At 32.5% G+C, this 16,288-nt stretch overlaps 1 protein-coding gene across 1 annotated transcript; it reads right to left on the reverse strand.

Moving 5' to 3' along the window:
* Positions 1-15,025: 15,025 nt before the first annotated feature.
* LOC146929030 (uncharacterized) lies at positions 15,026-15,511 on the reverse strand. Its single transcript, XM_085708210.1, has one exon. The coding sequence runs from the start codon at positions 15,509-15,511 to the stop codon at positions 15,026-15,028; it is 486 nt and encodes a 161-aa protein (XP_085564336.1).
* Positions 15,512-16,288: the final 777 nt, after the last annotated feature.

Consider the following 16,288-nt stretch of genomic DNA (forward strand, 5'->3'; position numbering starts at 1 on the left):
ATATGATTAATACTCCCCCATCCATCCCTAATTATATGACCATTCACAAAAAAAAACTTTAGCTCATAAATATATGACATTTTACAAATTTTTAGATATATTTATTACTCTTTTTTCAAATATATCCATCATTAATACTATTAATTCATTTTGGAATATGAATACACTCAAGCGTAATTTAGTACTAATAGTTACATTCATACACATTTATTATTTCAACAACTTTTTTTAATATTCATGATTTTCGTAAAGTACTCATATAAAAAGGGAAAGAGGGAGTGGTATAATATTTCCTAGAATTAGGAACATTCATTTTCTAACACCTTCTCTTACACTTAATTTCTCAACAGATGAAACTTATGCAAGTCTTGCCATTTCATGTGTAGTGCATTTTCAAAATGTAAGACTCACGTGAGTTTTAAAAACGCAAATGTTAAAGATAATATTAAAAAGAGAGTGTCCATAGCACTTCTCATTTTCTTATTAATAACACAAGTATACTACTATTAGTCACTTTGTTAAAAAAAATAGTCATGTATTGTAAAAAAAGAAGAAGAGAGGATTAGTCAAATATATAGTGTTGACTGCTTGCCCATTCATTTAATACAACTTTCTTTGCCTGGATTTGGTCAATAGTCTAGTTATTGTATTTGACTGTATTTTTTTAAATGGAAAACCCTTTTTTAAACTCCAGATACTTGTACATTATAAGTCCTTTAAAAATTATTGTAAAAAAAGAAAACCAGCCCTTCAAAAAATAATATTTCATTATTTAGTTATTATTTATTGTAAGTCTATTTATTTTATCAGAAAAGAAGATTTGTACTAAATCTAATTGACATAACAACAGAAAACCCATGAATTTAAAACTCTAAATTTGACCTATAACTTTAATTATTGAATCAAAATAGACAATACATTTAGTTTTCCGCAATTGCACTCGTACACTTTTAATTCGATCTATAACAATAATAGTTGAATCAAACTCGACAATAGATTTAACTTCTAACAATTGCGCATGTACACTTCTCAATTTGAATGATAACCTTAATTGTTAAATCTTAATTCGATCTATAACAATAATTGTTAAATCAAACTCGACAATAAATTTAACTTCTAACAATTGCCATGTACACTTCTCAATTTGAATGATAACCTTAATTGTTAAATCAAAGCAAAACAACAAGCTTAGCTTCCCGCGATTGCATGTGCACACACTCTCAATTTGATTTAACAGTTAAATCAAAGTAGACAACATATTTAATTTGCAACAATTGTGCATGCACACTTCCAATTTGATTTATAACTTCAATAGAGAAAGCACACAACACATTTCACTTCAAGCATGATTGGGCATTTTACTTCTTAAAGGTGCTGACTACCCGTCAACCTACAAGATTTTGAGGGAGGAACGATTGGGTATGTACTTGGTAGCTAAACTTTTAAGTTGATGTAATAACAAATGAGCTATCAAACTAGTCTCTGATTTTGTAAAACACTTTCAAATAGGTTTCTGAAATGAATAAAGCATCAATTTGATCCCCAAATTATCAACCTATCTCCAATTTGTCCCGCGGGCTATAAAAATATACCAAGTAGTTCCTAAACTATTTTTAATTCATAAAAATAGTCTCTGATCTATCATTCTATCTTTTTTAAGGAAATTGGGGGGCTAACTTGATGCTTTATAATATTTTATGGAATACTTTATATATTTTGATAGTTCAGAGACTTAAATTGAAGAGAGGTTGATAGTTCGGTAGACCAAATTGATGGTTTATTCTTTATGAAATTATAAATATTTCAAAAAGGCTTATAACTTTATTCAACTATTAATCAAATACATATATTTAACTACTTACTATCCATTAGATACTTATATTTTAACAACTTAATATTAATTTAGTCCTTACATTCAATCATTTACTATAGTCCCTAACATGTTATCAGAAAAACTTATATGAGCAAAATATGATAGAATCAGAGACTTTTTCTTTCAAAAAAAAAAAAAAAAGAACCAGATACTTTTTTTTTTATAAAAATAATTTACAATATCAAGAACCTATTCAAAAACACCTAACGAAGTGATAGAAAAATTTTGGTTGTTTACTTCGTTATATATTATATACGAAGGGATCTGAAAATTATGCTTTAAGTATCTACCACTTACAGAGTTGATAACTTATTTTTAGGAATTTGAATATCTGAATGATTAAACTAGGGGTGTATGTTAGTTTATGTACTAGTAGCTGCATTTTCAACCTTCTTTGTGTAGTATAAATCAAATAAAATTCTCCAATAACAATATTTCCATGTAGTTTAAATCAGGGCCGTCCCTATAAAACTGGAGGCTGACTCTCATAGTAAAAATAGGTCCCTAATAAAAATACGCATAATTTTTTTAAAAGATTAATCTTCTATTTAAATTGAATATAACACCTGTATAATGATTATTAGCCACCGAAATAAAAATTAACAATTATTTTTACTAAAGATATGTTTTTTAACTTATAAATAGAAACATGCAACATGATTTTTTACTTAGAAATTAAAACATGAAAGATGTTTATTTTTCTTTTATGAGTGAGGGTGGGGATATTGAACAATAATTTTTTCTTGAAACCCATCACTTTGGGAGGCCCAGCTCGGTTGAACTCTTTGCATTCACATTTTCTTTTTTATATTTTCCATTAACTCATACCTCCCTATTTTTACGATGAAAATTTGCAAACAAATTTCTATAAGTCATCACTTTAAAATTCAAGCTTGAATACTTGTAAAAATCACGACCAGATTCACTCTTGCTAAAATCTGTGAGCACATCCTAAGCACTAGAAAACATATTTTGTTCGTTGAAGTTTGATTTGACGGTAAAAGAAATAGAATTTTTTATTGGCCAAAACTTGATGTGTAAAAAACTTCAAGGGTACGATTTAGACCTCTAGATTTCTAATCTGGAATTGTAAAAACCTAAAGAAATTTGGAAACATTTTACACCTATGGATTGACCAATTTGGAGATGTCGAAAAATTCGAAAGTTGCATTTTGCACTTTTGGATTGATTAGTCACATGTATTAAAAAATCATATTTGTTTTTTTTACATCTAAACAAGATGTTCATAATCGTCCAAGTTAACCGACCCGGACACTTTCCATTTAACTTATAGGGGTTTGCTAGAACACACCCACTAGTTTTTATGTGGGAGTGTTTTAGCAAGTAAATAACTAAAAAGTGGTTAAATACACTCTAAGGTGTATGTTGCTATAACACACCTTCTAACAATAACAAGTGGGTGTGTTCTAGCAAATCCTATAGGCATTTGCTAGAACACACCCACTAGTTTTTATGTGGGAGTGTTTTAGCAAGTAAATAACTAAAAAGTGGTTAATTACACCCTAAGGTGTAGCTTTGCTAAAACACTCCCACATAAAAATTAATGGGTGTGTTCTAGCAAACCCCTAACTTATATAATCCAAAAAGATGTAAAATTGAAAAATTGTGATTATTTTTAAATAAAAATTGGATACTATAAGAATGTAAGGATAGGAGGAATTTTGTTGAATTTTTCTAAAAAACCCAAAAAAAAAAAAATTGTTGCAGGAACCCAATATTGTTTTCAACACAAAAATATTCAATGCCCCCCGAAAAACAGTTGAACCTTTGGTATTACACATTGATAAATTAACTATATTTGTACATCACATGGTATTTTTTTTTTTTTGGTACAAACATCACATGGTATTTTATTGGGCTAATTAAGTTTTTAGTCCCTATAAATATTCACAGTTTTGTTTTTAGTCCCTACAAAATAAAATCACACTTTTTAGTCCCTATAAAATTTTCCATCAACATTTTTAGTCCCTATAAAATTTTCCATCAGCATTTTTAGTCCCTATAAAATTTTTCCATCAGCATTTTTAGTCCCTAAAATGCTTAAGGAAAATGTCATAGGGACTAAAAAGTGTGATTTTATTTTGTAGAGACTAAAAACAAAACTGTGAATATTTATAGGGACTAAAAACTTAATTAACCCTATTTTATTAATTGAAATAAAGTCATTGACCCTTGACCCTTGACCAAAAAAAGAAAAAGAAAAAGTCATAGACCTAGATCTAGAATTCTAGACTAGATGCAGCCAATAAAAACTCTTTAACAAAGCTACTATCTCACTCATTCTCCCTCCTATATATTACCCTCTCTTCCTCAAATAGGGTTATACAAGTTCCACTCCTTTCAGCAGTCGCAGCTGCTTTTTTTTTCATCCATTTTGAGCAAATGCTTTTCACATAGCTTCACAGCCCAATTCAGTCATCTCCTTTAACTTTCATGTAACCAAAATCCACTCTTCAATTTCCAAAATCCACATAACTCTCCTCTTGAATCCGTCGTGATTCTCTTTGCCATCTATATGCGTAGATCAACGTGCAATTCCACCGTTAGATGCAGCGTGACTGCATCATGTGTTGGAGATCTGATGCTACAAAGATGTGTTGGAGATCTAATTAATGGATCAATTACGAATAATTTATTATTCGACCAGGTGTAATTTCCTTGATTAAGTATGTTACAAAGTCTCTGTCTCAACGGTGACATAACTTTGTTTATGCATATTCAGACGACCTTGAGTATAAATCCACAAGAGCAACAAAACTATGTAGCTTTCAATTCAAGTGCTAGTTTCAATTTTTTTTATAAAGCATGATGTTTAAATCTGAATTATGTTTAAAACAATTTTCGATGGATCTGATGATTCTAGCAAATAGTATTATTGTATAGGTTTGTAATTTAACAATTGTAATTTCCTTGATTAATTAAGATGGATTTTTATGTATTTTGGCTGAATACCATCGTTGTTGTATGAATTGTGTTGTATATTTTGTAGAGGAATGCCTACTGTTTGAGGCAGCATTCTTTAGGGTTTGTAGGGTGGTTTTTGTTTTGTTCTGTTGCCACTATTGTGCAGGCTAGTCCTTTAATATAGTAGTTGTTAAAAAAAAATGTATATGTTATGCATTTGCTCATTTATAATTATTTTATGTCGCTCACAAAAAAAAATTGTTTATGTTTTAATTCGGCCCCTATTTTATAAAATTGTCTTCCATTTAAATAATGGTATGAAGAGAATTATTTTATTAAAATAAAGGACCATTTTAAACAAAAAACTTGAAAATATTGTTGTAGAGATTTTTTTTCGAAAGAAATATTGTTGTAGAGATGTCCACAAGTTTTAGTTCAATTGGTAAAAGTTTAAAATTGTTTGGTTGAATGTCTTGGTCGGGATTTAAACTTTGGCCTCTTCAATTGTGCGTGTGAGTTTTAATATTTATTTGTCATTTCTTCTATAAAAAAGATAGTTTTCATTTTCATTTAACAGTAGGGATGTTCATATTTAAATCTATCAAAATTAAAACTGTAAACCATGAAAACTGAAATTTATTTAATGTGTTTGAGTGTACTTATGTAACAATGTTTGGATTGGATTTTTGATATCTTTTTAAAGTCGAAGTAAACCAAATTGCATATACCTATTTATTTTATTAGTATAATATATTGCATTAATATATTAGTTGTTGGTTTTCAATTTTTTATAGTAATAATTATTAGTTAATTTAAACTATTTTTTTTACTATTTCATATGTTTTAAGCATAGTCGATTATTTACTCCAAAAAAAAAAAGCACAATCGATTATTTTCATTCTTAAATTATTTAATTTTTGACTGAATTTTCACTTTTAATCGTTAATTTTTGGTATAATGTATGTGATATTTTTTTTGGATCTAACCAATATTGTCATGGTAAATAACGTTTTTTTGCAGGATAAAATTCATGACTATTTGAGGTGGCTACTTGATCCCATTCATGGATATTCGGTGCGTGGGACTTATCAATTTCTAACTTCTCAAGCTGAACCGACAACTGAAAACGTAATATCTACTGTTTGGCATAGATTGATTCCATCTAAAGTTTCTCTCTTTGCTTGGCGTCTTCTTCAAGATAGAATTCCGACAAAATCAAACTTAGAGAGAAGACATATCTTGCAACCTAATGATAATATCTGTGTTGGAGGATGTGGTTTCACTGAGACAACAAATCATCTTTTTATTGGTTGTGCATTATTTGGGAATGTCTGGAATTTAGTTTCTCAATGGCTTGGCATCTATTTGGTTTTTCCAGGAAGTATCAAGGAGCACTATTTGCAGTTTACTCAATTAGCGGCGCTTCCAAGAGCTACTCATTCCTACCTTAAAATTATTTGGCATGCGTGTGTTTGGGCAATTTGGAAAGATAGAAACAATCGTGTCTTCAAAAATGCGGTAATCAATATACACAGTATTTTTGAAAAGGTGAAGATGAACTCATTTCTTTGGTTGTCTTCGCACTTTGTTCCTATTGCTTTTGGTTATCATGATTGGTGGAGACACCCACTTTGTTGTATGGGTGTTGTGTAATTTTTTCTTGCTTTTATGGTGGCAACCTATTCATAGGTGCTCTAGTTTGTAACAGATTTGGATGATTCATCATTTTAGCACACCTTGTGCGGGATGAATTATTCGTCCGTTTGAGCAATATATTCCATTTTGATTTGTTCAAAAAAAAACTTTATTTTAAGAGTTTTGGGAATAATCCTATATATTTGTGTATCTAGTATGGATTATCATTTCACTAGTATGACATGGATATGATCCATCCTTATGTATCCAAGCATGTTAGTATATCTCCACATATCCATTCTTTTACTGAATTTGTTATTGTTTCGGCATGTAGGTGTGGAACTAGTTAAAGTTATTTTTGGCATGTGAATACTTGTATTATCTCATGCTTTTGTATTCTAGCTATATACATCTCTCATTAATTTAACATGTGTTTTAAAGAGTTAATATATGCATTGTATAAGTGAACTTACACTAAGGTATTATAGTTTATACATTTTTTTCTGAAATGCAGTGACACAATATTCTTCAGAAATTCTTGAAATGTGTATTTGAATGTAAAGTGATACTCTAATTAAATCATCTTGTATTGGATTGAACTTTCCTTTAGTTTATTTGACTATCTGCTATGCCGAAACTTTTTTAAAGGATAAAGTGACATCTAAATCGATGTGAATGGAATCATAGGATCAAGTATGGTTCTTATACTTGATAGAAGAAAATTGAAGAAATATTTTATTGAAAAATATGTATGGTAAAATCATGAAATATTTGTGAGATACCATAAAATATTATATGGTATATTATGGATTATCCATTGTATTAAAATATTAATATAATGATGTTTAATGAAATTTGTTTATGAGAAAGTATATATTTATGGGATTTATTTTTCATTGTGGAACTGTTGTCACTTGAAAATTATTCAAATAAACTTGTAAAATAAGTATATACATAGAGTTATATTTTCTCAATGTGGGGGTATGTCGATTAGACCTCAATGTGGGGGTTTGTCGTTTAGACTTTATCTAAGTAGACCTGATGATTTATATCAAGGAAGTCATTTTGACAATATATGAAATATTGTTTAGAGTTGATGAACCATTGCATCAAAATAAGGCAATGATGTTAATTGAAATTGAAATCCAATGAGAATAAATAAAAAATGTACAATTACTTTGCTTATTATGGGATGTTGTCGCTTGAAGTCATTCAAGCAGGCCTGTATAATAAATCTACAAATAGATTTATATTTATCCACATGTATAGTGATGTCGCTTAATAATAATGCAAGTAGATATGTATAAAAATAATTATAGAGATCAAATTTATTGTTATAGACAATTTTATAATTATATGAGGTTGATTGACTTAGAGACATCTTAGTCAATCTTATATATATGATGAAAGAAAATCGTACGTCTTCATCATTTGTGGATAAAGTAGCTACTAAACAAAGCCCCTGGGATGAAATAAATTTGTGTACATCAAGGGAATTGAGACTTAAGTCATTCGAAATTAATAAGTGATGGGAACTCAACCTTTGTGATTGGAGATCCCATGAATAAGGTTCATATGGGTAAGAACAAGTCACTTATTAGTTTTGCTAGCACCAAAACATAGTTAATTAATTTTTGTTCTCGTCCCTTTCATGTGGTGTGTGTGCGCGCGCGTGAAGTGCTAGACATTGTATTACTGAGAGGATAAGCCTATAAAGCTTTTAATGAATCTCATATCCCTTATGGATTGTGTATGATTTGCATCATACACTTGATGAAATCACCTATGTGAGTGTCAAGTGGGGCCGCTTGTATGAGATCTTGGCGAAATCTATAGAGTACTCATGAAATAATCCAGGCATGCGCACGGCCTATTAGCAACAGTGCCAACGGCAAGAACTGTGTGTTTAGTTGCCGGAAAATATAAAAATGAAAATTAATTTGAACAACATGGAAATATTCTTACTGGATAATTTTATTTGATTTATACTACACAAAGAAGTTTTTTTTTATTTGATAATCCACACTTTCATTAAAGAAACAAACCAAGAGAAAAGAAAGACCAAACTTTAAGAGGGACATTCCCCACCCAAGTCCGCGATCCTACGAATTTTGCAGCCCGAGCAAGCTCATGAGCAGCTGCATTACAAGAGTGATTAACAAAGCTAAAAGAACTACCAAATAAAATTACCAAACAAGTCATGACAGTCACTAATAAAAGTGCTTATACTAGCTATTGTTGACATCCCATTAAAACACTCAACTACAACAGATGCATCTAATTCAAACACAACATTACTAAATTGTAATTCTAAAACTGTTTGGATATCCCATCTTAGACCAAGAGTCTCGGCCAAGAGTGGATCAGCCGTGATATCAGCACTTCATGTTGCTGCAAATAGCACCTCCCTGTCAAGATTTCGAATAACCAGCAACAAGTGACCTTCCCGTGTTTGTCGCGCCCAACATCTATGTTGGCTTTCAAAATATTTGGACGAGGAGCTGTCCAAAACTGTGCAAGTTTCTACTGTCTGTCAGCTGAATGTAACACCCTAAACTCCATATGCAAGCAATAATCATGCGATAAATCAAATAAATCAAGAGTTTAGATGTTATGTTCAGCTGCTGAGCTACCTCCTTTCTTTATTAGGCTATGATTAGGGTGTCAGACATTTATGTTTATTTTCATTTATCCGTTGTTGAATTTTATTTGAGGAGATTATGGTTATGTATTTGAAGCCTGAGATTTATTACTCATGTACGTATTTGAGGATTGTTGCATGTTGATGAGATATTATGTATGATGATTGTCTCCCGTTGCGAATTTTTATGAAAACCAGATTATGCATAGCACTAGCAAATCCTCCAGCAACTCACTAGCAATAAATCAAATCCTCCAGCAACTCACTAGCAAAGCAAACTCAATCATGCAAGTCGTCAACCCATTCGAACAAATAGGCAGGCGGTCAACCAAACGATGCGACCATTGGGGGTTAGATTATATTCCACATAATAAACATAATCAAATCAAAGCATTCAAGGTTGCAATTAAATATGCATGTACATATTCAACATTCCTAGAGTAAGGTTTAGCAGCAAAAAGGAGGAGTATTAGAGCAATTGTTTATGATTTCGGGACTTTTGTAATGTTTTCTATATTTGAGTTTGTAATTCAAGTTTTCCAGAAACATAGCAATTTTAGGTGGGTTTTGAGGTAATTCACGAAGAAATCATGCAAATCGGCAAATCAAGGACATTTGAAGAATTTTGAAGATTCAAGAAGACAAAGAATGAAGATTCAAGAGGCTCAGAAGACTTACAACAGGGAGGAATTTTGTTCCATAGTTCCAAGGCAAGTTATTTCAAGATGAAGACCTAAAATGACGGAAAATAGGAGAATCTGGGCCCAAGAAACAGCACCATGTGCATAGCACATGGGAAAGGCATCCATGCGCCTAGGGCACTATTCATGCGCCTAGGGCATGACTTTGCCCTCTCTCTCATGCGCTAGGCATGCTGAGCATGTGCCCCGTGCATCTAAAATTGTGGGGCACAAGTGTCTTTTCCTGTTTTTATTTTGGGTAAAGCCCACACTTTTAGCCCAAACCTAGGTAGAAACTCTCACAATAAGTACCAGCCTTCTTCATTCAGAATTTCTCGTTCAAAACTGTGGAAGTTCAAGAGGAAGGCTACTTTGGAGCTTCGGGAGAGTTTTTATCTTCTTCTTGATTTTCTAGGGTATGTTTTTATCTTAAGTAATTTGTCTTTAGTTATCATGTGTAACTAAAACTTTTTAGGTTAGAGTTAACCTCTGTTTATTTTTGTTGGATATTTATTTAGTTTAATGTCGTTTATATTTTTTTTTTTTTTGTTCGCTTTTAAGTTTTATTAGGAAATTCCTTAGTTTATTTTTGTGATAGGTGCAACCCTAAGTTAGGTACGTAGGTTGTGACAGGGCCTAGCATTGCTATCACTAACTGGCTGCTTATATCTTAATATTTAAATCCTTTTACTGATAACTATCTGTTTAAGAAGTGAGTGATTATTAAATAGCGAAAGATACCGAAAGAGAGTTGACCCTAGTTGTAGGTACTTAGGAGGTGACATTACTAAGACTGAGTGGTGTTGTGCCGAACCTAGGATGTAACTGGTTAGTAATTAGGGAAACAAATGTCTAGCTAAAGGAAATAAGTTGTAGCCTAATGAAACCATTCTCTTGAAACCCTTAGTAAGGTAGACGTAGATTAGGGTTGTCCGTTTGTAGAACTACTAAGTAAGCATAGAGAGTGTGATATGAGTGTCCTATGAATCATAGATGAGCAGACCTAAGGAAACTCTGACTTTCATTGCCTTGGGACACACTGAAAAGCCAAATTTTACTTGCCGCCAAATTTCAGATTTGTAAGGCACATTCTCCCTAGGAATTAGACGGTGACCAGAAAAGTCAAGCTAGTTGGAGGAGATTCTTAGGTTAGCTATCAATTTTGGTTATAATTCACATCTTTCAATGTTATTTCCTTTATTTATCATGACATCGAACGATATACTTTAGGATTTTATTGATATTAGTTTGAATCAAAGTATATATCATACAAAATTTAGAATAGTTGAGAAGTCTGGTGTAATAATTATATTTTTAATTGCTATCGTAAATAATTAAAACATGCAATGAATGAATTAGAAAAGATTTATTGAAGTGTAAAGATAATACGATATCTAGTGATGGTTATGATGTGTATGTTAGATTCAATTTTCATAGTAGGATGTACAATCATGGCTTTTCTTTTTTCATTTATGAGCAACCGTGTATATAAAATTAGTTTAATTCAAGACATCAAGGATCTTCTCAATCAGAAAAAATTGCAATCTTAGTATATTTTTTTACACCTTCAATATTGGCCAATCGTCCGGCTCTAAACATTGTTTTATCATTGTTGATTTAAACTTTAATAAATAAAATATATTTTCCGGTGCTTGGAACGAGCTCTCAAATTTTAGAAAGAGTGAATTTGCTTGTGATTCTTACAAGTATTGAGGTTTGAGTTTTAAGGTGATGACTAATAGAAATTTGTTTGCAAATTTTCATTTTAAATCCTAAAGGTACATTTTAATACATCTAATATATTTGTGTTGGTTTTAGAGGGTGATATGAGTTGATGGAAAATATAAAGAGAAAAACAATTTGAATTACATGGTAAAATTCTTATTGGACAATTTTTGTTCAATGTATACTAAACTTAAGCTAACTTCTTAGCAAAGTCTGGAGCTTCTTCATCCTCGGTTCTCATAATCCACACTTCTACTATGTCAGGCTTATCGGACCTCCTAGGAGTAGAGTATGTGGTAACTTGATTTTGTAGATTATAATTTTCATTTTTTGTGTTTTTGCCTTTTTATCCTTGTAACAGTAAAAACAAAATTATTCAGATACTCAAATTTTTAAAACTAAGTTATCAAATCTATAAGCGGTAAATATTTAAGCATATTTTTCAAATCCCTTCATATATTTTAGAGTAAACCACCATATTCGTCCTTGACAACATGTTAAAGCGTTTGAAAAGAAGTCTTTGAGACTCTATCATGTATTACACATATTAGTCCTTCTGACAGCAAGTTAGGGACTAAATTGATAGTAAGTTATTAAAATATATATAGACATAATTGATATTCAGTGGTTAAATATATATGGACTAATTTAATAGTTTAATTTATTCATGAACCTTTTTGTAAATATTAAATATATCATGAAGAACAAACCATCTATTTGGTCCACAAGCTATCACCCTCTCTCCAATTTGGTCCCTAAACTATAGAAATATACTAAGTAGTCTTTTATGTAGGTCAATGTGAGCAGTCCAATAATGAAGATGGATGTTAAGGGAGAATGAAAATATGTTGGAAGGAAGGTTTGAAGGGCGGGATTGTGAAAAGGAATGAAGACGAATTGGAAGAGATAGGATAGGATGGGCACATGAATGGGACGAAGAATAGAGTCATGTGAGTGTTTAAAAATTAAAATCAAATGTGAAACATATGTTTAATTTGATGTCTAATTGTTAACGCTCTCATATTTCATCATTTTTAAACATCTATCATTTGATACATCATATACACTGTCTGTCCCAAATTATAAGCAAATATATGTCAACAAAAGTTGATGTTTTTAATTGAAAATTTGGACTAAATACATCAGTTTTTGTTGACCCATTTTTGTTTATAATTTGGGGTGGAGAGAGAGAGAGAGAGAGAGAGATCAGCACTAGAGATGTTTCCAACGTGTTTTATATCGGTTATAAGGCAAAATATCACATGATTAGAAAATTTATATAATTGTCGTCTGGTTTGAATGACTTCTAAAAAATTCGATAAAATCCAATTTTATTTGATTTAGTTTGGATTGACTTTTTGGATATCCAAATTATGATTTTGTGTAAATGTAACACCCCGTTTTCCCAACATAAAAATTTCTTAAATAAATCAGAGTACTTCTTCGTGAACGGAATGTCACATTTCATAAAAATCACTAATGGAATAAATGATAATTTATCCTTCAAAAGTATTCAACATAAATATTCAAACCTGCAGCGGATTTAGTTCAACATCATAAAAGTCTTTGGCACGCAGGCCTCATCATAAAAATCTCATAAAGTCTTTGTTCATCATTTATTTCATGAAAATTCAAAAGCAATACGTAAGGAACAGAAAACATTAGCATAATTCCCATCCCGTTATGTATCAGAGCACCTAAGACACACGTGTGAGGAGTCCACTCACGACCGCCTCTAATCTTGGTTACCTGCACGTTACCCATACGAAGGGCAACATTTTCAATCAGAAGGGGTGAGATTTCACAAACAATAGATTAAGCATATAATTCATCAAAATATATTTAACAACATAAAACATCATAACAACATCAACAATAATCATTTAGCATCATATCATCACAAATAACGTCATAATCAAATTCATCATCAAATTCATAATTAACTTATAAATCAATCCTAACAACTCGACTCGACAATGCAACTTGACTCGACAATGCAACTTGACTCGACAAATGCAACTCTTATCATCTTAAATCATCTTGATATGCAAATGCATGTGGTACCAATCAGGGCATCAAGCCCCCAACATATATGAGCGTAAATAGGCTCCAGGGCATCAAGCCCCCAACTTAATTGAGCAAAAGCTCTAGGGCATCAAGCCCCCAACGTGGGTGAGCAATGGCTCCAGGGCATCAACCCCCAACTTTAATGAGTATGCAAATGGACACAACATCTTACATCTTAAACAACTTGAACATCTCAATCATCTTAAACATCTTATGTGACTCCAAGAGTTTGGACAACATCATACAACTTACAACTTAGACCGACGTTTACAACTTGTGACATTAAATGGTCAACAACAGCAAAACAGCAACAAATGCAGCATATAACCGTGCTTAAATATCATATCATCATTAAAGAATAATTCACATCAACTTAATCATCAAGAATAGCCACATAGAGCATATATATTAATATCACATTAATCTTAATCTTAGTCATCTAAATCAGGCTTCTGGACAGCTTATATTGTTCTAAACAATCTTCATTCTTACTTCTAGGATCAACTCATAACTACACGTGCGAAAGGATCGCAAGGAAATAACTTTTGGGCAACTAACAGCTTAACTCGCGAGGCGAGTGCTATTACTAGTAAAGGCGAGCAAAACATGCTCTCTGGAACTCCTAAAATCTCCTGCTCGCGAGGCGAGCTACTTTGCTCGCAGTGGCGAGTGTTCTGGGTTTACTCGCTATGGCGAGCGATCTTGCTCGTGAGGCGAGCGATGAACTTCATCATTCGCTAGGCGAGCTATGCAACTCGCAGTGGCGAGCGATGAATGTCAGCTCGGCCAGAATTCCAATTTTCTCAAATTTTCACCTAATCTCATGGTTCTAACATCAAAACAGCATCTAATTATCACCCTATGAAATATCTAAGGTTTGTACACAAGTTATACATCAATTCAACAAGTTTTCATGGTTCAACCATCAAAATCGCTCTCAAACCCTAATTCTTAATTCTCATAAAACTCAACCTACATCATGCTAAATCTATTTTTCAGAATCATATAGACTTAATAATATTGAAAGTTAGTCTCACTCTTACCTTATAACAGATGAAATCGGCACTCTCCAGGTCTTCTCCTCTTCTCTGACTTTTTTTTCTCCCTTTTTCACCAAAAACGTATGTTCTATGTCTTTCTACCTAACTTCTCTTATTTATATCTCTCCTATTCTTTTCTATTTCCTCTTAAACCACTAAACTCTCCAAATTTATAAAACAGCACCACTTCTCTATAATTATTTTATTTTCGAATCTTATTTTATTTAATAATAAGTCACACCATCATTATAACTTCACAAAAATCATATAACTCACATAAATCTCAAAAGTCACATAAATCACATATAAATCATATATTCTCTCATAAATCACATAATTCATATAAATATATGCTAAAACTCATTAAAATAATTAAATAATTACGACGGGCGTTACAACTCTCCCCAACTTAAAGAATTTTCGTCCTCGAAAATTTACCTCAAGCAAACAACTCTGGATAAGACTCCAACATCTTACTCTCTAGTTCCCATGTCAAGCTTTCACCAGTCGCTCCGTCCCAAACTACTTTCACAAGGGGTATCTCTTTGCCCCTCAACTTCTTCGCTTCACGACCTTCGATCCTCATTGGTAAAGTCTCCACCGAAAGGTTATCTCTAACTTGCACATCATCTCTTTGGATCACATGAGATGGATCCGGAACATACTTCCGAACTTGCGACACATGAAACACATCATGCAAATTCGAAAGATGCGGTGGTAAACCCACTCGGTAAGCCACCGTTCCAACTCTTTCTGATATCTGATACGGACCAATAAACTTCGGAGTCAACTTCATTGACTTCAATGCACGACCCACACCGGTCATGGGAGTAACTCTTAGGAACACATGATCTCCCTCTTGAAACTCAAGGTCCTTCCGACGTTTATCATGATAACTCTTTTGTCGACTCTGCGACGCCTTCATCTTTTCTTGGATCATCTTTACCTTCTCAGTAGTCTGTTGGACAATTTCCGGTCCTAAAACCACACTCTCGCCTGACTCAAACCAACATAACAGAGTTCTATACCTCCGACCATACAAAGCCTCAAAAGGTGTCATTCCAATACTAGAATGGTAACTGTTATTGTACGTGAACTCTATCAACGGTAGATGACTATCCCAAGTTCCACCTTGCTCAAGTACACAGACTCTCAACAAATCCTCTAGCGACTAAATCGTCCTTTCCGACTGACCATCTGTCTGAGGATGATAAGCCGAACTCAACCTCAACTTAGAACCTAAAGCCTCTTGCAAACTCTTCCAAAATCTAGAAGTAAACCTTGGATCTCTATCTGACACAATGCTCGAAGGAACACCATGCAGCTTCACTATATCTCAAATATAAATCTCTGCCAACTGAGCTATAGGAAAACTAATATTAATCGGAATAAAGTGAGCCGACTTCGTCAATCTATCAACAATCACCCAAATGGCATCATTCCCTTTAGGAGTATTGGGCAAACTCGTCACAAAATCCATGGATATACTATCTCATTTCCACTCTGGCACATCTAAAGGTGTCATCAATCCAGGAGGTTTCTGATGCTCAACTTTCGACTTTTGACAAATCAAACAAGAATTCACAAACTGTGCCACATCACGTTTTAGTCCAGACCACCAAAACAACTTCTTCAAATCATGATACATCTTTGTAGCTCCCGGATGAATACTCAAGCTACTTCTATGACTCTCTTCAAGAAT

This window comes from Medicago sativa, chromosome 4 (genome assembly GCF_051527215.1).
Source record: "Medicago sativa cultivar Bolivia chromosome 4, Bolivia_mono, whole genome shotgun sequence".
In the NCBI taxonomy this organism is placed as follows: domain Eukaryota; kingdom Viridiplantae; phylum Streptophyta; class Magnoliopsida; order Fabales; family Fabaceae; genus Medicago; species Medicago sativa.

Bases quoted from the DNA above. Each gene is read 5' to 3' on its own strand.
- LOC146929030 (XM_085708210.1), bottom strand. From the start codon at position 15,511: ATGAAGGCGTCGCAGAGTCGACAAAAGAGTTATCATGATAAACGTCGG.